The sequence below is a fragment of the Delphinus delphis genome, chromosome 16 (assembly GCF_949987515.2).
Source record: "Delphinus delphis chromosome 16, mDelDel1.2, whole genome shotgun sequence".
Lineage (NCBI taxonomy): Eukaryota > Metazoa > Chordata > Mammalia > Artiodactyla > Delphinidae > Delphinus > Delphinus delphis.
The window spans coordinates 25,027,464-25,050,464 of NC_082698.1; the positions used below are offsets into that span (position 1 = coordinate 25,027,464).

At 55.1% G+C, this 23,001-nt stretch overlaps 1 protein-coding gene across 1 annotated transcript in view; it reads left to right on the forward strand.

Annotated features, from left to right (window-relative positions):
* SH3PXD2A (SH3 and PX domains 2A) overlaps positions 1 to 23,001 on the forward strand; it is a 248,907-nt gene that overhangs the window by 158,493 nt on the left and 67,413 nt on the right. The window contains exon 7 of the mRNA XM_060034134.1: positions 17,984 to 18,028. Within this exon, the coding sequence (XP_059890117.1) occupies positions 17,984 to 18,028 (45 nt within the window). The remainder of the gene's footprint in view (positions 1 to 17,983; positions 18,029 to 23,001) is intronic.

Genomic DNA, 23,001 nt, shown 5'->3' on the forward strand with positions numbered 1-23,001 from the left:
CCTTTGCTCCACAGAACCTGCTCCTTCCCGCATCTTCCTTCTCGCTCCATCCACCCTGTTGCTCAAGCCCAGCATCGGAGAGGTCATCCCTGACTTCTCCCTTCCTCTCACTTGCCCACCTGACCTCCAGATCCATCCCCTTCTCCCACCTCCACCGTCACACCTGTTGGAAGCTCCCTTCGTCTCTCAGGAGGACCCCAGCTTCCTCCTCAGCCTGTCTGCTCCCACCCCAGCCCCTCCACACCGCAGCTAGAGTGAGCTCTTCCACACATGGATCAAATAATGTGCTTTTCTGCCTAAATTCCAAGATTTCCCATCCCACCCAGAAAAACTCCTTATCCCGGGCTTGCAGAGCCGTGTGAGCTTTGGCCCCTGCCTGCCACCCTGCCCCAGGCTCTGCCCTCATCCCCGTCCCCCTTCCCACCCCAGCCCTCTGCTCAGCTGCTCCCATCACCTTCCATTCCTTAAACACTTCGGGTTCGTTCTCTCCACAGTCTTTGCATTTGCTCTTCCCTCTGCCTGAATGCTGTTCCCCATTCTTCCATATGGCTAGCTCCTTAAGATTAATACTGCTCCCCATTCTTCCATATGGCTAGCTCCTTAAGATTTCTGCTTGTCACTTCAGAGAAGCTGCCCCTACCTCCACTCTCTAGCTGCCCCTTTAGGTCTCCCTGCTTCTTGCACATCACCAACTGCACTCTATCTTGTGGGTTTTCTTGTTCATTATCTGTGTCCCACCACCTTGAAGGCAGAGACCTTGTGGCAGGGCTCGCACCAGTAGCAGGGTCCCCTGGTGCTTGTTGAATGGGAGGGTGGATGGAAGAAGGCGTGGGTGCATGAATGACGCTGCAGGTCAGGAAAGAGAGGTCGCTGCAGCCTCTAGTCAGGAACATTATCCAGGAAAAGGAGGAGTTTTTCTGATTAGGAGTGGAGAGCAGGGGCTTTGCTAATCAAGAGACAGCATTTGCGCAAAGATGGGGGAGCAGGACCAAGTGCAGCTTGTTTGGAGACCAGCTACTGCAGCTGACCTTATTGAGCACCAGCTGTATGCCGGTACCTGTAAAGCGTTGAGGTTACACGAATGTGCCTTTCTGCCCTCGAGGGGTTTGCAGTCCGTTCTGGGTGATGAACTGTGCAGACAAGAATGTACTGTTGGACAGGGAAGCAAGGAAGTGGCATGGTTACCTGAGGAAGAGCAGTCCAGACCAAGGGCACAGCCAGTACAAGGGCCCAGGGGTGGGAGGTCTGTGGCTGGGTGGAACGTAGGGGAGGTCAAGGTGTTAGGAGAGGAGAGCAGCCATGTAGTGGGGATGCGGCAGCAGCAAAGACCGTGTAGGGCCTTGCCAGCCATTTTAAGGGTTTTGGCTTTCACTGTGAGATGAAGAGCCCCTACGGGGTTCTGAGGAAAGGGTTTTGGCATAATCTGACTTAGATCCCAGAAGGATTTTTCTGACCGGTGAGTGGAGATGGTTAAGGGGAGGAGACAGGTGATGAGAGGATGAGGACTCTGGCAGCAATGGAGGGACGAGATGGATTTCCCTGATCGGGTGTGGGCCGTGGGGGGCAGTTTATGTCAGGTTGCCTGGGCTCCCATTCTCAGCCGCACGACCTTGGGCAGATCACCTGAGCTCTGCGACCTCACTTGTTCTGTTGTATCAGTCAGGTTCAACTAGAGAAACAGAACCAGCAGGAGCTATCAAATTTCTGGCAAGGAACTGGCTGATGTGATTGGGGGCAGGTGAGGCAAGTCTGAAACCCAAGAGCCGACTGGGGTTGCCATCCACAGGTGAAATTCCTCCTGCAGGGAAGCCTCAGCTCTGCCTTTAAAGCGTTTCAGCTTATGGACCCAGGAGCCCTTGGAGTATCAAGTATAATTTCACTGAAAGTCAACTAATGATGAACCTGATCCCACCTGCAGAATACCTCCCCAGCAATTCCTGGATTAGTGTGTGGTTGAATAACTGGGGATTGTAGCCTAGCCAGGGTGACGCATAAAAGTGATGGACACACCCATGAAAATGGAGTAGCAGCCACCTGCAGGAAGGTGCAGATGATTCAAGGATGTGATGTCGTTAGAGGGCTTTGTGCCGGGCCTGGCAGTAGCAAGAGCCTGTTGCTGTTAGCTGTGATTGGCCGTCCCCCCCCCCCCCGCGGTGAGCACTGCTGCGGGAGCTCAGAGGTGGGCTGGAGCAGGCCCCCCCCAGAGCAGGGGCTTCTCTTCAAACCTGAAAAGATGGGCTGGGGCGCCCAGAGTTCTGGGAAGCTGCCTGGCTCCGGCGCTGGTGGCTGGGGAGTTCTGACTTACACCACGAGGGGGCGCAGGTGGCCACGGATCCTGTGAGATCATCCTGGCCCTGGGATTGTGTCTGAGGCCCCATCCCACCCAGGAGTCCTGTGATGAGCTGCAGCTCGTTTATATGCAAATGAGGTTGCTCAAGAGTGTTGCAAGTTTGTTCTTTTGGGCTAGTGTTGATGTTTCTCGTGAAATCCGGTTTACTTTATACTTATCCTTGGAAACTTGGTGAGCTCTGCCTGCTTCCATTTTAGTACCATACAGTCTGCGTCATCGGATGGAGCTAATGAGATCAGCATTACTGTAGTTTCACTGCGGAGAAGTGTGCTGCTTGGAGTTCAGAGTTTAGGTTTTGGCATCAGACAGGGTTTGAACTCCTGCTCTGCCATGTGTTTGCTCTATGACTGGCAGCTGCTTAACCTCTGACCTTCATGCCCCCATATGGAAAACAGGGCTAAAAATAGTGCCTGCCTCTATTAAAGGTAAGGATTGAATTAGCAGGGGGCCCAGCGCATAGCAGCTCCCAATGATAGCAGCTGCCGTTGTTGCTATTTTAAGTATTGATAGGTTCAGAAAGGCGGGGAGAAGTTGGTCCTACCTTGGATTTGAGAGTAAAAAGACATGCTTGAAGCATTATTTTCATTCTTTGAGCCCAGGGCCTGGCCCCAGAGGAGACAGAACCTAGACTCAGAACATTCTGTAGAGTTAAGAACACAGGCTCTGGAGCCAGAATGCCTGGTTTTGTGTCCCAGCTGTGCCAGCTGTGTGGTCTTGGGCAAGTCCTAACTTCCTTGTGCCTCAGTTTCCTCATCTGTGGAATGGGTATAACGATAGCACTTCACCAGGTTGCTTGAGGCTTGAATATGTGTTAATACGTGTGAAGTGTCTGGTGCAGGAAACACTAAGGGTTAAGCCTCTTCTATTATGAGTAGGAGGCAGCACCGTGGATATCTAGCAGAGGTCCACCGTGGAGGTCCCCCAGCAGAAGGGACCACTGGCTTTGGCATTTGCCCTCCTGCAGGAGAGACTCCTCTCAATCAGAGGGGGAAGGCAGAGTGTGCACCATCTCATAGTTGCCAGTCAGCCTCCCAATAACCTGGGCAGCTGGTCTTGTCCCCCTTTTAAAGACCAGGAGAGGTAGGTTCAGGAACCTGCCCGAGGTCACCTAGCCAGGTAGATGCAGGATTCGAATCTGGTCCTTCTGATCCAAACCTCTTTCCACTGAAATCTGTTCCCTCCTAAGCTAAGACCCAAGGGATCCACAGGTGAACAGGACTGGGCCCTGGAGACCTCTAGCAGGAGGTTCCACAGACTGAGAGAGGGACTTCCCCAAGAGAGCCCCCCACTGCGGTTTCTAGAAGGAACCCATTGGTCACCAGGGATTCTTAATTGGGTAAAGGGTCCCTTTACAGGGTGTGACTAATATCCCCTTAATCTCTCTTTGTCTGAATTTGGTCTTTAATAAGGTGTATTTGTTTTAAAGCAAAACCTGCCCATAGGTTCTGGCTACTATAAAAAGTTAGTCTACCCTCCTCGTTTTATAGAGGAAGTAACTAAGAGAGGGCCTGCCACCTGCCCAAGGTGAGGGGTTGGGCAGAACCTGGCTTCCTGCTCATCACATTCCCACCAAACCCTGGAATGAGGCGGAGGTGTGAGGAGGGCCATGGTGAAGCAGAGCGAGCACGTCTGTAAAGCCTCTGGTCCCTCGTCTTCCCACAGGATGAATGCCCCAGTAGGACAGAGAGCAGGGCCAGGCTCTCTCTTGACCCCCAGCCTGCCCTGCTCACCAGCCACAGAGGGAGAAGGGCAGAGACAAAGCAGACGGCAGCAGCCTTCACGCCTCTCCCGGAGGCTTTCATTTCTCTAAGCGATTGCTGGTCTCCGGTCTCTGGCCCCACAGAGGTCACAGCTCAATTGAGAAAGCAGGATGCTCTCAGTGATTCATTGATGAATGCAGGGCAGGATGCGTTGTGATCCACAAGCAGCGGGAGTCAAATAGAAGGGGCTGGGGGTGGGGGGTGGGGGGGGTACTAGCCAAGATGGGAGGGGCTGGAGATGCATCCTGGAGGATGGAAGGGGTTGCAATGAGCAGAGGGGTGGGCGGACGCCCCTGGTAGAAGGGCCGGGGCTGAGCAAGGACTTGGAGTCTGGGATGTGATTGAGAAGTTTGAGGGAAGAAGAGATGTCTAGCCTGGCAGAAGTGAAGGGCTAGAGAAGGGGAGGGCAGGAGAAGTGTCTGGAAAGGAAACCTGGGAGAGTGTATCAGCAAGACTTTTCCTTTTTTTTTTTTTTATACATTTATTTTACTTTATTTTTGGCTGCGTTGGGTCTTTGTTGCTGCGCGGGCTGTCTCTAGTTGAGGTGAGCAGGGGCTACTCTTCGTTGTGGTGCGTGGGCTTCTCATTGCTGTGGCTTCTCTTGTTGCGGATCATGGGCTCTAGACGCGTGGTCTTCAGTGGCTGCGGCACGTGGGCTCAGTAGTTGTGGCTTGCAGGCTCAGTAGTTGCCACGCAAGGGCTCAAGAGCGCAGGCTCAGTAGTTGTGGCGCACGGGCTTAGTTGCTCCGCGGCACGTGGGATCTTCCCAGACCAGGGCTCGAACCCATGTCCCCTGCCTTGGCAGGCGGATTCTTAACCACTGCGCCACCAGGGAAGTCCCAGCAAGACTTTTGCAAAGCTTTCTTTTCTGCCCGAGCCATCCATCCTCAGGGAGAAAGGCCCAGGCTGCTTAGCGAACACGGCCAAGACATGACTGGCGCCCTCCAACGGCCAGAAGTGAACGTGTCTTGTGAAGGCATCGTGTTCTGGCACATCTCACCCGGGTTGGTGTTTTTAAATAATTTTTGTTTTCGTGGCTCTGGGTCCTCAGCCTGATGTCACCCTGGAGTTCAAAGCCAACTAATTGGAAGTGAAAGGAGGCTGATTGATTTGTCTGTTCCACAGCCAGCCAATGTGGCAGCAGTGTGATGGAGAAAGTGTGTGTCTGTGCCACGACTCCCCTGCCACTGACCTACTGGCTTGCACACACAAAGCAGGGGCGAGGGAGGTGAGGGCTCCCCGAGTCCTGGAATCCCGTATCTCACTCCCGGGAAGGAGGCAGCTAGCTGGTGTGTGGCCTTGATTCCCTCTGCCCTGCTTCTTTCTGCTCCCTCATTCCTATCACCCGACCTCTCCTGCTGGGGTAATGAGAAGATGGGCTGGAAGGGGACAGCATGGGCAAAGGCCCGGAGGTATGCTGAGAGTCCTGAGCCTGCTTGTTGAAGTGCAGGTTCGCAGGCCCTGCCCAGACCTCCTGAATGAGCATCTCTGGGGGTGGCGGCCAGGAACACCAGGCAGTGGGCTCCCCAGGGATCCTGAGATAGAGGCGGGGTTGAATTTGGGGTGGGTCGTCCACGTGGGTTGATGGCAGTGTTCGGGGTAGTCAGGCAGTGAGGAGGCAGCAGGATCGGACCCCCAGGATGGGGCTGCTCCTGGAGGGTGCATTTAGTTGTGTCCCAAGTTGGGGGTCGGGGGCAGAACCAGTATGGGAAGGGGAGCGCAGTTAGAGGACAGAGAACGCTGGCCCGGCATTCGGGGCCTTGGAGAATGGCTCTCCACTGGGCCTGCCCAGCCACTAGCTTCCCTTCTGCCCTCATCAGGAGGCTGTGACGAGACCCCCGTCTGCCTTTTATTTCCACAAGGTTTTCCTCTTCAGAGGAGGAGACACCCACATTGTGGTCCAGCAAAGAAATGCTTCCCACCACGGCCCTCAGCCAGAAAATAACTTGTTCCCCACTTGGGCTTTTTGGCTTATAAACATGTGACAAACGAGGCAACATTTCCAGTAACAACAAAGCCAATGGAAAAACAAAGATTTGGGGGAAATGTGCATTATTTATTGTGTTAGCACCTTTTTCTGATCTAAAGTTACTTTGTTTAGAAATAGAAATGTGGCGTGTGTAACTCAGTTGGCTTGTGACATTTTTATAATTGGTCAGTTTTGAAATGTGACGGCAAAGAAAAATTTTCCAAAGTTTCAGTGAAACTTAGAAGTTTGTGGGGGAAAAAGTGTTTTTCCCCAACTCTTTCTGCTTTACCCTCGGGATCTTGTCATTGCCACATGTGACCCAAGCAGCTGGTATGAAGATGGATTTTCTTAATGTTAGAACTGGATTCTTTTTTTTTTTTTTTTTTTGCGGTACGCGGGCCTCTCACTGCTGCGGCCCCTCCCGCTCCGGACGCACAGGCCCAGCGGCCATGGCCCACGGGCCCAGCCGCTCCGCGGCATGTGGGATCCTCCCAGACCAGGGCACGAACCCGCGTCCCCCGCATCGGCAGGTGGACCCTCAACCACTGCGTCACCAGGGAAGCCCCCAGAACTGGATTCTTGTACCAAGAAAATTGGGCCGTGTTAGAAAGTCCCTTCACTTCCCTGTGCTCAGAAGGAAGAGCCACCACCTCTTCGAGATGCTTCCTCCCAACGTTGCATCTGGCCAATGGATGCTGTGTTGTAGGAAAAGGCCCCCTGTAGGTTTCTGGGAGCTGCCTTTCCTGTTAGCCAGGGTCTCCCCCTGGGCCCTGGACCACCTTAGGCTCCCTGAGTGTTGGGTCAGGGTCAGAGCTGGGTACCTAACTGTTCCCGGAAGGAAGGTGAGGTCCTTGCAAAGCTGTGATGACAGGCTAGTGATAAGAGGCCAAATTAGGACTATCTTGGTTGGCAATAGCCCCCCCCCCCCCCCGGGGAAACCTTGCAAACATGGCAGATATTAACATCTCTTGTCCCAGATCTGTCTGCGTGGGGAAGTTTCTCCTGGTCTGTCACCTCTCGGCCGTATACTGTCCCTCCCTGGAGCCTAGTGGCTCTGAGAGCCCTCTGTCAGTTCCTCATTTGCGTTTGGTCACAGGGTTCTGAGTACGAGGGCCCTTTCCCCATCTTCCTCAGTGACCTCGGTTTCTCTCTCTGCTCTAAGCCCGGGGCTCAGTTGACAGTAGTGGCAGCTCTCCCAGGGGTGAGGGTATGGCCAAACTGGTAAGAAGCAAGTTTCCGAATGGATGCTGGTACCAGACCCTGCTAGGATTAGGTGGCTCCTGCCAGACCTAGAGCTGACTCACTGGCACTGGCTGTGGCTGTCGTGCAGATTTGTTCAGTGAACATCCGAGTACCTCCACTGTGCCAGGCCCTGTGGTCCAAGCCTAGGGATACCGAGGTGGATACAGTGAGGTCCGTGTCCTCAGGACTTTCAGTTGGGTCAGGGAGGTGGGAAAGTAAACAGCAGTTATGATGTGATGTCCAAGTGCTACCATGGCGGAGGCTCAGCGGGTGGGATGTGAGGGAGCCTCCCCAGGGGAGGCATAGATAGGCCTGTGGGTGGGGTGCTGAGTGAGACCTTCTACCCCCGGTTCCCTGAGGTTTTAAATGAGTCGGCCCGGAGGAGAGGGAGAGCGGCTTGCAGAGGCATCTGGTCAGTCTTAGCGTTGGCTGTGCAAGCGTCTCACATCCTCTAAACCGGGCTGGGGCACATCCTCCACATCCCCCCGGTACCTGCTGGGCAGTATCTCTGCAGAGATACCACTGTAGATGGTCACTCGTTCACTAAAGTTGTTGAAGCTTAAAAAGTTCTAATTATAAAATTAATACATGTGCCTGGGTTGGAGAGAACTTGCCCCAAAGGTCGCCTGTGACCTGTTCCTTATTGTTAGGAGGACTCTGGCTTCCACTGGTCTCCTAGGGGACACGTGCCCTGCCTGTGACAGGAGGGCACGAATCCTGATTCCATGCAGCTGCAGGGCCGTGGCCCGGCCAGCCAGGTGCCTGGCCCTCGGAAGTGTTAAGTATCTGACAACAGACGGGTCTCCACTGGGGAAATCTTCATCCAGTGGGTCTCCCTCGTAGTTGATGATTCACCGGGATTGACAGGACAGAGAGAGCAGCCCTTTCAAGGCACAGGTAAAGACCAGGGGGACCCAGAAAAATGGCCCCAGCCTCTCACACTTGTGCAGCGAGCCAGGACAGAGCCCTCTGAGCACCGGTCTCCTTCCGGGCTTCTCCCCGGGGCGGAAGCTCAGTATTAGCCAGAGTCCCTGAGCTGTGGTGCCAAAGGGTTAACTTCGTGCTCCCCAGAGAGCTCGCACACTCCTGACCCTCTCCTGTCCTCCAGGCCCTCCCAGCTGCGGCCTCCTGGGCATAGCTCAGTCACGTGAGAGCCAGATGTGGGGATTTCCCAAGCAGTGATATATGTGTGTGTGTGTGTGTGTGTGTGTGTGTGAGCGTGCACGCACACACACACACACACACACACACACTCACACTGCTCTGTTTACGTGGCATCCGAGAGCTCAGGGGATTGGTCCAAATGTACACAGAGCAGGAGAGGGATGGGGGTGAGGAGAGGCCCCAGGCTCCAGCCACACACCCTGGGAGGCTGCCCCGAGCCCTGCTGAGCCCTGCTCCCACCAGACATCATAGATAAGCCAGTTGTTTTTGCTCAGACTCCCATTTCCTGCAGCATCCATCTTGCCATAGACCATATTGCTTATGTATAAAATTTTTTTTAAATCTCTTTGAAGGGCTTTACCACAGATGCTGGAAGCCCGCAGCCTTCCAGGGATGTTCTGCCGGGCCTGGGGCCTGCCTATGAGTTACTCTGCACAGCACCAGCTAGGCTCAGGGCCTTTCCTGGCCTGAGGATGCCCATATGTACCTCAGGCCACCCCAGCCAAAACCTAGACTAGAGGAAGTGCAGGGCCCTGGGGGCCAAGAAGGTCCTGGAGCAGTGGTATCAGCTGGACCTCAGTTTCCCCGTGAAACCCTTGGGATTCAGGGCATTGAGTGTGTGTCCTTCCAACAGCCACCATGGACTTTCTGGGTACCACCTACTGTGTTCGGTGTGCCGGGAGGATGCTGACAGGGTTAAGACCCTGAAGGAACTTCAGATCTGATTGGAGAGACTCATAACAAATTTTGATTAGCGCCTACTATGTGCCAGACACTTGCTAGGACTACAACACTATCCAGACATTCTGGAGCCCGTTGACACAGAGACCCGTTGAACAATACAGAGACCCTGCCCAGGGCAAGATAAGGGCGGCCTGCAAACCTTGAAAAGGGGGTCACCCTCAACCTCAGTTCACAGGTGAACTCTGCCCCTGGCCCCTGCCCCCCTCATCCCCACCCCCATCCTCCTCTGGCAGTGTCCAGCCAGATGTCAGCTGGAGTATTGTGATCCCTGCTCCAAAGGTGGGTCCAGTTACAGATGCGAGGCCTCCAGGTCTCAGCCCTGCTGCATCCCCCCTTGCCCCCGCGAGCCCGCACCCGGGGCCCTGCCTGCTATGTTTGGCTCCAGCTTTCCGGCAGGGTCTGGGCAGCCTGGGGCGATGAGGATACACTTGAGTGGCAGCCCTGGTGGCACCAGGCAGGTGGGTGAGGGAGCCACGCAGCCTCCCCCAAACCTACATGACCCCCGGAGCAGTCAGGAGTGCCTGGGAGAGTGTCTTTGATGGTAAATATCTGCGCCCCGTCCCTGAGGCTGGAGAGTCAGTTGGTCGTCGCCGGGAGCCTCCAGCTGGGCATGTGGTAGATGCTCGTTAGATAATTGGCGGTTGATTATTTATAATCTGTTAGTGAAAGTCCAGTCTGGGGAAAATAAAACATTGCTTTTTTTGTGGCCCTGGGGTGAGGTTGTCAGGCTTGGGTCCACTGCTGTTGACTCTCAGGGCTCTTGTGGAGGGTGAGCCAGGGGAGGGGGTGGACTGGCGGGCTGGGGGCTGGAGACACAGCGGCTGCTTACTCCATCCTGCACCACTGGCCTCTGTTTCTGCTGCTGCCGCTGCCTCCTCCTCATGGGCTTTGGCGGGGGGAGCTGGTGGGTGGGGGAATGGGAGGGGGGATACCCCAGTAAGTGGGGGAGGACCACCAAGGCAGCCACCCCAGGGAGGGGGGTGGCTGGGATCCGGGAACTCTGAACAGTGTTGAGTTTGTCTCTTCTGTGCACACCAGCACCCCGGCATGGGGAGAGGTGAGAGCCCGAGAGTGGAGGGGGAGGCCGCCACCCCAGGGGCTACTATGGGGTCAGGCAGCAGCTGTGGGAGCAGAGGCTCAGAGCCCTGCTGGCCTCCCGCACACAGTGCCCCTCTGTCCGCCCACAGCACCTGTGTTTAACCAGAAGCTGAGGGTTTTTGAGCAGGGTGGGAGAAGGAGGCAGACCTGCCTGCCAGGGCAGCCCCCCTGGGCAGCTGCGGTGCTCCCGGGGGCAGCCTGGGCCTCTGCCCACACCCACTTGGGCTGGGCTGTCTCTGCTGGCCCGCCTTGGCCTAGGTGGGTGTCCTTGGACTTAGTCCCTAAGGGGCTGCGGAGTGGCTCCAGCCCTCACGCACCCCATTCCCCACCTGAGCCGGGAGACTGACTGTGCTCTGACTGCATGGCTCAGCGGTCAGAGGGTCAGCGGTGCATTCCTGCCCCGGGTTGGGCTGCCCCGACATGGACTCTGGATTCTGGGAAAGGCAGCTCCTGGAGAAGGAGGCAGGCCCCTTCCTACTGAGAGTAAAATGAAAGGAGTATGGCTGCATTTACAAAGGGAAGCCCAACAGAAATAATTGAGCCTCCCTTGGCCAATGGCTGGAGAGGATCCAGAGAATGAGGTCCCCTGTTTTTAGGCCCCTTTGTTCCCCATTCCCAACCGCTTGCCTGGGCTCAAGTCTGACCCATCACTCCCTTGCTGTGGGGCCTTGGGAAAAAGCTTAACTTTCCTGAGGCTTACTTTCTGCATCTGTAAAATACAGATTCTTATAAGGATTAAACGTTTAGTCAAATGTTTAACCCAGTACCTAGAATGCACATTAAGAAAGTGGGAACTGGCGGCTTCCCTGGTGGCGCAGTAGTTAAGAATCCGCCTGCCAATGCAGGGGACACGGATTTGAGCCCTGGTCCGGGAAGATCCCACATGCCGTGGAGCAGCTAAGCCTGTGCGCCACAACTACTGAGCCTGCTCTCTAGAGCCCATGAGCCACAACTAGAGCCCGTGAGCCACAACTACTGAAGCCCGGCGCCTAGAGCCCGTGCTCCGCAACAAGAGAAGTCACCACAATGAGAAGCCTGCGCACCGCAACAAAGAGTAGCCCCCGCTCGCCGCAACTCGAGAAAGCCCGCGCACCGCAACTAGAGAAAGCCCGCGCGCAGCAACGAAGACCCAACGCAGCCAAAAATAAATAAATAATTAATTAATTAAAAGAAAGTGGGGGGGGGGCTTCCCTGGTGGCGCAGTGGTTGGGAGTCCGCCTGCCGATGCAGGGGACGCGGGTTCGTGCCCCGGTCCGGGAGGATCCCGCGTGCGGCGGAGTGGCTGGGCCCGTGAGCCGTGGCCGCTGGGCCTGCGCATCCAGAGCCTGCATTCCGCAATGGGAGAGGCCACGGCAGTGAGAGGCCCGCGTACCGCAAGAGAAAAAAAAAAAAAGAAAGAAAGTGGGAACTGGTATGCTTGTTCTAGCCTCAGCCCTACCACTAACTTGCTGTGTGATCTTAGGCAAACTTCTCTCTGGTCCTAAGTCCCCACATGCTCCTTCCAGCCTTTATTTAGCTCAGAACCCTCAGGCCCTGGGCAGGACCAGCTACATGATTTAGGCGACCTCTTGTTCATAAATTATTAAAGATTTCAAATTGGGAACAGAGGGTGTTAAACCAAGAGCAGGGCCCTGCTAAGTATGGATCCCTGTGTGCCTGAGCAGATCACACCGCCTGAAGCCACCCCTGCCTTGGAGGCTGTGAGCGTAGAAGGCAGGGCCAGGGGTCTGGGCTGCTGGTGTAGCAGCATTGACCCCTCACCTCCCCAGTCCAAGGGCATGAGTTTTTCATGCTGTAGGTATTGATGAGCTGGAGGCTGCTGCTCACCCCGGAGCAGGCTGCAGAGAGCTGCCCCTGTGGGTAGCAGCTCACACACCTTACAGCAGGACACTCCCCAGCTTCCACCCGTGTGACTGTGGACTGGAAGTCGTGTTTGAGTTATTGCTTGTTCTCTGTCTTGACCATCTTAATTCATGCCATGCTTTTTCCGGATGCCATTTGTATCACTTTCACTGTTGTGCCACTGTCTCTGCTGCTCTGAGCTTGATGACCTATTTCAGGCCCTATATATCATGTAGGTCAAGCTGCTACTTCTTTGTGAAGCACTGTTAGCCCTCGAGGGCTCTGGTAAAGATTTGAGCTACTTCATGCCTATGACAGCACAGTGCCTGCCACAAGGGATGTGCTCTCGTGAAAAAGTAGCTCCTTCTCCTTCTACTGTTAAATAAAATAACAGGGCTAGCAGCTGTCAAGCCCTAATTAGTTGATGACCTGAAAGCAGTGGCTGAGTTCCCTGGTGGCCTAGTCAAAAAGGAAAAGAAACATATGGAGTCTAGGAAATTTAAGAAATCTAGCCCTATGTAAGGTTCAGTTGTACGAAAGGAGAGAAAAGACTAGAATACAACAGATATTTAGAAACCAGTTCAAGGCTGCAGTGAGGTAAGAACAATAGAATTCCCAAAGAGAGAGAGGTCTTGAGTGTTCAAGTGCGCTGAGGTATTGAAGAATGGAAGGACACAGAGACAACAGGGGGGTATTCATTCCCCGCAGGGGCCCTGCTCCTCCTCCCCTCCCAGGAGCTCAGGGCCGGGGCTGTGTAAGCCGATAAGGCGGGTGACCCTGCCCTGGTCCCACTGAGCCCTTGGTTTGCTTTCATTCTACGAGGAGTTTATGCTGTTGGCTGTCCTCCTGTCTCTCCCACCTGGGCTTTCAGCCCACTCTGGATTTATTAGTTTGGATGGGTGGAACTTGCTTTACACCAGGGAAGAATTTCTGGAAGCATGGTTTGAGACTACATTTGGGTAAATTGAACCCAATTCTCCCTGCTCTGGAGTTACTCAACATTAAAAGAAACATTACAGAGCAGTAGGAGTCCCTCTCCTAACTTAAGTCTATCCAGTTGTTTGTAACGTAGTCCTCGGGTGTATTTGTGTTTGGGGGGAACGTCCTTAAAGTCAGGGGCCCCTGTAATATTGTTCTTTGATTTCTCATAATCACCTGGACTTGACAAAAGTCAGGTTCAGCACCTAAGTGTCATCAGGACTTGCAGGCACCTGGTTTTCTCTGGGCCTGGATTCTTGCTGGTCCAGCAGGCCAGGAGGAGTGGCTGTGGCAGGAACATGAGTCCTGTGGGATGGCCATGGGAGGGACCCTGTCTCCATGCCTTCCGTCTCCCAGGCACACACTGCTTTAGTCATCAGCTTTGTCCCTGTCACCCACTCCCCTTCTGTGTTCCAGGGGCCTAATTCCTATCCCTCCAAAACCTTTCACAGGCACTAGGCCATTTCACTCTTTTTTTTCTCCCATTGCGGAGCACAGGCTCTGGACGCGCAGGCTCAGCGGCCATGGCTCACGGGCCCAGCCACTCTGCAGCATGTGGGATCTTCCTGGACCGGGGCACGAACCCGTGTCCCCTGCATCGGCAGGTGGACTCCCAACCGCTGCGCCACCAGGGAAGCCCCATTTCACTCTTAAAGCAGACCTACAACGAAAAAGACATGGTAGATATTTTTATCCCCATTTCACAGAAGGAAAAGGGGCTCAGAGATTTGCTAAATGCCCCAGAATCAGTGAGCTAAGCGAGAGGGCAAGGGCAAGAACCAAGATTTTTAAAAAATTCTTGCTCCAGTTCCTCTGTCTCATGTGCCTCCCGAGCGAACTGTGGCACTTCTTCACTTGAGTCTCCTATATTGAGCGTGTGTTCAAGTGGTTTTCCCTGGAAAGGTGGTCTGTTTCTCTGGAAAGATTTGTCTCTACTGTGGTGTACTTGCATTATGGAGACTAGCAGGTTACTACTGGAAGAGTCTAGAACATGAAACAAGTATCTTGGAGATCAGTGGGCCCAAAATGCTTGATTTTACAGATGTGGCCCAGAGAAGTCAAGCCATTTGCCCAAGGTCACACAGCCAGTTCTCAGCAAAACCAGTTGTGCAGATTCCCAGTCTCACGCCCCTTGCTGTCCACCAGGCCCCGTGACTCTGCTCTGTAGGGCCCTTGGTTCTGTCACCAGAGAGGGGGGTCGAGACCGCAGGGAGGGCAGGAAGCAGTTGGTTTGTGTCACTCACAGCTGCTCATTTGGCTGCGCCTGTCTTTTGCTCCTTTGCCCCGTCTCTCCTTCTCACCATTTTCCCAGTCCTGAGCCAGCAGCCATGTCTGCCTCCTGGCCGAGGGGCCAGGGTTTGTAAGCCAGGGGGCCACTCCTCTGTTCATCGCAATGAGGCAGAGGGGGGTCCTTCCCGCCCTGGGCTGGAGAGAAGGCACTCCAAAGGGGGGAAATTTGGGGTGGGAGCCATGGAACTGGATTAATTCTGCGGATCCAAGGGACTGGGAAATAAATCATGTTTTAAAAAGGCTTTTTTTTTTAAAGACAGGCTCGTTTCTGGTCCGCTTCCCATTTTCCTTTGGAAAGAGGGAAGGCCTGCTTATTGCGGGGGGAAGGGGGTGGGCATGAGTTCAGCTTGTTCCACATTTAGGAGTGGGGGCTCGGTTTCCAGAGGCTGAGGGATCTTTTCCTGTCTGCCCTCCGTGGCCTGCCCAAATGCCCAAACCCGAAAGGCCCAGAAGGGCATCGGACCCTTCAAGATGACTGTTGAAAAAACCAACCAAGCAGCAAAGGCCTCGGGAGCATTTGGTCCACATGGGCCAACAGCCTCCACTTCTCTCCCCTGGGGATTTGGAGCAGCTCCCCTTCTCTGACAACCTCATCTCCCAGCCTTGGGTCTGGCAAACCACTGCCCACAGGCCAAGCCCAGCTCACCATGTGGTTTTTTTTAATTTATTTAATTAATTAATTTATTTTTGGCTGCATTGGGTCTCTGTTGCTGCGTGCAGGCTTTCTCTAGTTGCGGCGAGCGGGGGCTACTCTTCATTGGGGTGCGCGGGCCTCTCAGTGCGGCAGCTTCTCTTGTTGCGGAGCACGGGTGCATGGGCTTCAGTAGTTGTGGCACGCAGGCCCAGTAGTTGTGGTGCACGGGCTTAGTTGCTCCGCGGCATGTGGGATCTTCCCAGACCAGGGCTCGAACCCGCGTCCCCTGCATTGGCAGGCGGATTCTTAACCACTGCGTCACCAGGGAAACCCCAACCATGTGGTTTTGTAAGTAAAGGTTTATTGGCACACAGCTCGTTCATTTCTCTACAGATTGTAACAGCAGAGGTAAGTAGTCTCGACAGAGACCACGTGGCCCACAAAGCCTAAAATATTGGCTCTCTGGCCCTACACAGGAAGTCCGTCGACCCCTCTTTTAGCAGAACACATCTTCCTGGGTCCTCCAGGCCCAGGCCAAATGAATTCCCTTGGCTCACTGACGGACATTAGCACTTCCCAAAACATTTCCTTCCGAAGAACCCGAAGCGAAGTGTACAAAGTAACGAAGCCAGCAGAGATGGAGAGAGGTGTGGGCGACCTCTTAGTTGGCTCAGCCCAGGGCTGGGTGCGGCCAGATGGTGTTGGGATGGGTCTGGCGTTAGGCCTGCCCAGGGGCGTTAGGATGGCCTCGCTGGGTGGCAGCCATTTGGCTACGTTTGGGGCACAGCATCAAGGAGTCATAACCCCAGCAAGATCTGGCACCAGACAGTGAAGCCCCACATTCTGAACTGAGACCCCCTCACCTCAACCACAGCAGCTGAAAGCCTCGGACTGTGTCTGCTTTGTCTCGGCCCTGCCAGGGCATGAGAGCTGGGCCAGCGTGGCTCCCGCTGTCCCAGGAGGCTTCTGGCTGCTAGGCCTGGTCAGAGACTCTGGCCACAGGATGCCTGTCTGTGGGTGTAGTCCCCCAGAATCCCTTTACCCCCAATTCCAGCTGACCCAGTGTCTGTGGGAAGTGTCTCTGTGCGCCAGCATTTTCTTGATGCGTCTAGTATTGAAATGCCATCTGGTTCTCGTCCTTGCAACTCCAGGAGCCTGATTTTCCTGCTGCCCCCCAGAGCTGATTGAACCAAGCCCATGGGATATGCCCAGGGAAGAGGTTCAGAGAGGTTAAGTAACTTTATCAAAGGGGCAGAGCCTGGATTTGGATCCAGACAGACTCCAGAGGCCGCGCCACACCTCTCCAGCGGATCCCCACTCTGCTGGTTTACAGTGAGCGCTGGAAGGGCCAGGCTTCCCAGGTCTACATGGTGAGCCAGCCTGCAACCGGAAGGTGGCTTGCTGAGCGAGGGAGAGTTAGGTGCTTTAAATGGTGAGCGACATCAGACCGAGGCCTGAAGCCTGTGTCACCACAAGAGATGAACACTGTACTAGCTGCGTGACCTGGACCAAGTTACTTAACTTCTGGTTCAGAGTCTTCACCTGCAAAGTGGAGGGAGTTCCTTATCACTGTAGGTTTATCATGAAAAACAGATGAGTTACTCTATGTAAGTGCTCAGCACAAGGCTTGGTGTACAGTAGATGCTGTATAAGTGTTGCTGCTGTGATGATTACCATTACTATCTATCAGGCCGCTCTCCTGGCCAACACCAGGCAAGCAGCCCAAGGGCTTGCCTCTCCGACTTGCATCTCCACGTTTCCTTCTCGCTGTAGCCACTGTAGCCAACGCTGTTCTCCTTTGGAGGCAGTGAGCAGTTCAGCAGAGGAAGCACCAGTGGGGGTGTCCCAGACCTGGTTCCATTTCTGGCTCTGCTACTCTGGCCTCTTGGGAACTTGGGCCAGTTCCTTCCCCTGTCTAAGCTCAGATCCCACCCCTGTAAACTGGGGCAAAAGGTGTGTTCCCAGCTCAAGGACCTGGGTGTAAGTGAGCCACTGTTCACTGTAGGTAAACTGTCAGCATCACGTGTTGACCCTCTGATATTCTAGAAATGTCCACACCATTGATTAGGCTAAGAGCTATTTGCCTCATGATGTTACCGTATCACATCTCACGATCTTAAGTTGTTTTAGGTGCTTTGACATGGTTCCTCCCTCTCGGCAGGAAGACAACTTTTAACCTCATTTCACAGATGAGGAACCTGGGGCCCAGATCACACGTGGCTGTCTGAGCCTGGACGAGAGCCCTCGTTTCTTCTGGTCGCTAAAGGCCCCCATTCTTCTGGGTTGGAGTTGGGGTGTGAGACTTTTTAAAACAAGGCTTCCTTGCATTTTGCCAGGGCCTGTCTGCCTTCCTCAATGCTTAGGGCTGGACAAGACATTGAGGCCCAGTGGTGCGGTGGCTGGAGACTGGCCTTGGGCTCCCCGACCTGACGTTTAAGGTTCCAGGCCCACGCTGCTGAGCGTGCCGGCCTGGTGAGGATCACGGCCAGCCACCCACATGGCCAGGGGGGAAGGTCCGGGCTGCCTTCTCCAGGGCAGCGATAACCCACGGGCCCTGTTCCAGGCCCGGATCGTGTAGGATTCTCTGTGCTCCAGAGGATTCCTGCGTTTTGCAGACACCTCATTATCCCCGTCCTGGCCAGCAGTGTCCCAGCTCCTCTGTAATCACTCAGGCCCACGCCCAGCAGCACTTCCAGGGCCAGGAAATCACTCCCCTCCCTTCCCCTCCCTTCCCCTCCCCTCCCCTCCCTTCCCCTCCCCTCCCCTCCCCTCCCCCGCCTTCCGCCCCGCGCGGCCGACTCAGCGCCTGCAACCACTCGGCCCAGTGTGGACCTCCTGCCTGCCTAACGGTTCTCTCTTCTCCTCTGATTCTCTTCTCTCCTGCTGCTGCTTGCTCTCGGGGGACTCGGAAGTGTGGCTCTCCAGCTGGGCTGAGTCTCCTAAGAAGAACGTGACAGGTACTGCCTGGTGTGCATGTGTGTGAACATGTGTGTCCCTGGCATGCAGGCCCACGGAGCCGGTGCCCTGTGATGTGTGGCAGCTCTTTGTCAGCATGTTGGCGTCTTCTCGGCCGTCCCCTCTGCCTTCCTTCCAACCCTTTTTAGGTCCCAGATCCAGCCTTGGAGCCCTTTGGTGGGTGATGACCACATAGCACAGTGTGTCAGCAAATGCACCCTGGACCCGGAATGTGTGGGTTTAGATCCCGGCTCTGCCACGTCCTGGTCTCGGGTTACGTAACCTCTCGAGTCTCCCTAAGCAGATGCGGCAGCATCTCACCAGGAGCCTGGGGCACAGAAGGTGCTCAGGTGGTGCTGAGGCTCCCATCACCTTCCACCCCGTGAGATGGGCCAGCTGAAGATGATTAGTCTCCCTTCAAGGCTGTTAACCCGAGGCGGAGAGCTGAAGTCTCCAACACCCCAGCTGAGGCAGTGGTGGGTAGGGGGGTGGGGAGTCTCGTAACTGCAATGAAGTCGCAGCCCCCACACCCCGGGGATCCAGAGCTGGGACCTGCCTCTGGTCTCGGGGCTTCAGGACCTTGGGCTTCCTGGGCACCCATAGCCCTCAGGGACTTGGGCTTGGGCTCTGTGTCTGGGCAGAGCTGGGACAGAGGTCAGAGGCTTACCTTTAGCCTTGGTTTTACTGGACAATGGTAGAAAAACCTGGACAGCAGTGTTCTCAGCTGTTAGATGGACATGGTATCAGGTAGAGGGAAGGGATTTCCAGAAGGGTCTTCTAGAAGCCCCTCCATTTTTGTGAGTGCCACCTGGCCCTCCTTCCCCAGCCCAAACCTGAGAGCAGAGGTGAGGGTCGGGGTTGGGGGAGAAAACAGAAAGGTCAGAGGTTGAGGGGAGGGGGTTGGACCAGCCCCTCCCCTCACAGCCGTAGGCAGGGAACGGGAGGTGAACAGCCTGGGTGGGCGGGGCAGAGGAGAAGGCAGCAGGCAGAGGACCTCTTGCCTGTCCCAAGCCCCTCGCAGTCATCCTTCTCATGTTGCCTGTGACGAGGGCCTCGGCCTGAGCTAATCACTGGGCTCCCGTCCCTTTTTTCCCTCTCCCGAGACAGTGAGCCAGAGCCCACTTGGCCCACAACAATACATTTTATTCACCAAACGTATAGCCTGGCTGCCCGAGGGCCTATGGAGAGGCCGGCAGGCTGAGGCTGGCCTGGGAGGAATCAGTTGTGAGAGACTGAAGGGACCTTGGTGGGACACCCAGGGTTTGGGGGATCATGGAGAGCGTGGGGAGCCTGGGACGGGGGCCACTGTAGGGATTGGCTTCTCAGGATGAGCCCAGCTGTTTGGAGAGAGAGCCTGAGGGGAGGCCACGTGGGCTGGGGGAAACCGCCAGACCAGGGCCGGGGTCTTGGGCGAGTCGCCACGTCACTCTGGGCCGGCCTTGGTTTCCCCATCTGGAATGTTGGCAAGTTCAGCGAGACTGGACACTCAGAGGTAAGGGGCTGACGCTGGGGATCCTTGTGGATAAGGGGCCTCAGGCTGCTTGGGCTGGCATCCATGCATAAGTGGGCCCTGGGGGTTCTGATACGGCTCTCCAGCTGGCAAATGCTCGCTGCCTGCCAGGAGGTGGGGTCTGAGAAAAGCATGAGAAGGAACAGAGCCATGGCCGCTTCTCCTGGCAACCGTGGCCCTTGCCCTGACCTGCGTGCTGGGGGTTTGTTTGTTTGTTTTTTATAAATTATTTATTTTGGCTGCATTGGGTCTTTGTTGCTGCACGCGGGCTTTCTCTAGTTGCGGCGAGTGGGGGCTACTCTTTGTTGCGGTGCGCGGGCTTCTCATTGCTGCGGCTTCTCTTGTCATGGAACATGGGCTCTAGGCGCAAGGGCTTCCGTGGTTGTAGCACGCAGCCTCAGTAGCACGGCTTCCGTAGTTGTAGCACGCAGCCTCAGCCTGTCGTGGGCTCTAGAGCGCAGGCTCAGTAGTTGTGGCGCACGGGCTTGCTTGCTCCGCGGCATGTGGGCTCTTCCCAGACCAGGGCTCGAACCCGTGTTCCCTGCACTGGCAGGCAGATTCTTAACCACTGCACCACCAGGGAAGCCCCTGCATGCTGGTTTTCAGGCTTCAGAGGAACCTAAGCCCTTCCTCTCCTCCCCAAATCTCCCATTTCCTGTTTGCTTTATAAACAGTCTACAGTTTACATAGGGCATTAACCCCATCACCTTATACCATGCTCAGAACAACCCCACAAAGTAGGTACTGTTATTGTTCCTGTTTATGGATGAGGAAGCTAAAGCTCAGAGAGGTTAAGTGTCCTCTGCAGAGTCACAGAGCTAATAAGGACAAGGCAGGACTGGACCTCAGACCCTCAGACTCCAGTCTGATGCTCTCGCGTCACGACTCTCAGGCAATTATTGTGTCCGGTGCCGTGTCCTATGGCTCCAGTCCTGAGGCGTCTGTCTACCCTCATCAGGGAGACTCTTGTCTAAAGCATATGATCTGGTTGGGGAGCAGTGCCCCACAAGAAAATCCAGTGCATGACAGGAGCAAGCACTGTAGCTGAGTGATTGGATGGTTCCTGGAGGGGCAGAGATGGTTGGGTAGAATTGGGGTTGGTAAAGGGGAAGGCATTCCCAGCAGGGGGAACAGCTAAAGCAGAGGCTTGGACATAAGAACCAGCATAGAAGAGTGTGACTGGCACACAGTGGGTGCTTGATATCTGTGTGTTGGATAAATGAACGTTGCCTGGATCAGAGGAGATGTGTGTCAGGGAACTTGGGGAGCTCAGGTTGTCAAGAAAGACTGAGCTTGAATTTGGCCTTTCTTCTTTAGGCAGCAGGGACCCAGTGAAGGTGCTGGAGCAGTGGATTGACTTAGCAAAAGCCTCATTTAGAAGCCTAAGTTGGCAGGCAGGAGCCAGGGGTCCATCCAGTTGGTAGCTAGAGGAATGCAGGTGTGAGGCAAGCGTGGGGCAGGGCTCTGGGGCACTGCCAGAGCCCCAGCAGATCCAGCCAGGGGCTGAGAAAGGCACAAAGGTGAGATGGATGAGACCCTGACAGAAAGTCCCCTTCCAATCTGGGAGGGACTCTTCTCTCTATAAGGAGTACTCCCCTTCTCCATGCCACTGCCAAACGCTTCCTATCTGAAGACAGGAGGCTTGCTCCACTGCATCTCCCCCTCCCTCGGGCTGACTCCTTCAGCCCCCAGTTTTCCAGGCCTTGGCTGGGAGGGGATCCAGAGCAGCCTCTGTGGGATGACATCACCCACCGGCCTGCCTGCCGAGTGTTTTCTCATCTGGATACCTGCTCCCAGCTCACACCCGTCCGAGCAGCCCTGGGCAGGCAACACCCTAAGAGGTAGATGCCAGAGAGCGTGAGCTTGTGCTGGGGGAGGGGAGGGCAGTGAGGAAGACAGAGTGTCTGCCTGTGTGTCCATCTGTCCGTCCCCTAGGCTGTGTGCTACTGCCTGTCTTCTGTGCTCTGGAATGCCTGGAGTACATTTTCTTAACTTTTCTACCTGTGTCCCAGAGTGTCAGCCTTCAGAAAGCTCAGGCCAATTTCCAAGGGGCGGCGTGGAGGTGGGAGCAGTATGTGGGTTTTTCCCCTCTGAAATCTTGCCTCAGATTTCCTTGGCTTGGATTAAAATGACCTGATGTCTCCATTCCCCAGCACCCCGCTTATCCTCTCGAGCAGCTTTTGGCCACAAACCCATCACTCCTTGTTTCTCCCTGCCTCTGTTTCCCCATCTCCCCTTTTTCTCCCTTCCAGAATTTAGTTCTCTAGTTTTCCCAGATTTCAGAGGCGAGGCCCTGCCTAGTTTATCTGTATTGGCTCAAAGCAAGCCGTTAAATCACTGTTCATCTATCTGTCCATTCATTCATTCATTTCCCCAACAGTTACAGAGTGCCTGCCCCCAGTGGGCACTGTGGTCTGGTCAACAGATGCTACAAGAGTCGAGAAGAAACCCACACTCCAGTCTTTCTTAAGCAGCAACTATGTGTCAGATGTGGGGTGGGTAGGATGAGGCAGGGCCCCTCCTCGGGGTCAGTGGCTGTCTATAGGCCACAGACAGGACGTGAGTCAGGACGCAAGCAGAGGTGTCAGGAGGACGTGGGTTCCATCCCAGCTGTGTGACCTTAGGAAAATTGCCTCATGAGCCTTAGTCTGCCTGTGTGTGAAATGGGGCCAGAACAAGGGCCTACACCTGGGCTGTTCCGAGGCTCAGATATGGTCTGCATTAGGTAGTGAGCACTCATGAAAGCTTGCTATTAACTGTCAGCATCATCTGGGCTCTCAGGCTTTGGAAGCTCTCTAACCGGCTGGAGAACTCCTGTCTTCTGTTTGTATCTTGAGTTTTCCTTTCCCACAAACTGGAAAGGGAGCCCCTGTGTCCCACAGGGGCAGGGGCTGGCCCTTTTTGTGCTGGGTGCACTCACTACCAGCCCCCCCTCCCCGGGGACACAGTGGGAGGTAGTCTCTGTCAGCGCCATGCCCAGCGCTGCCTCTGTGCAGCCAGCAGGGGTAGGCACAGAAGCTGGCCCAATCTGAGTGCAGAGCCAGGCCCACCCTGCTGCCTAGCTGTTGGTTGCATTTTGGCCTGAAATACAACCTTGGCTTCGGATGGGCTGCCTGGGGCAGTGCCTGTGCACATCCATGTGGCAGGCCTCAGCTGGGACAGGGTCCCTCCTCGGTCTCCAAAGGACTGAGCTGGGGCTGCAGGGGCTGCACCTCATGGGAGAAAATTGCCAGGTGCAGTGGGTTTCTTTCCCTTCCATCGACCCCACCCTAGGTTGGATGGAGCCTCCCGCACAGAAAGACCCAAAGATCCAAGCAGCGTTTCTCACCCTGGCTGTGTATGAGAACCACGGGAGAGGAGGGGGTGTCTAAAAAATACCTGAGGCCAATTCAGTCTGCATCTCTGGGCGTGGGGCTCAGGCATCAGTTACTTTAGAAGCTCCCCATATCTTGTGGGACCAAGTTG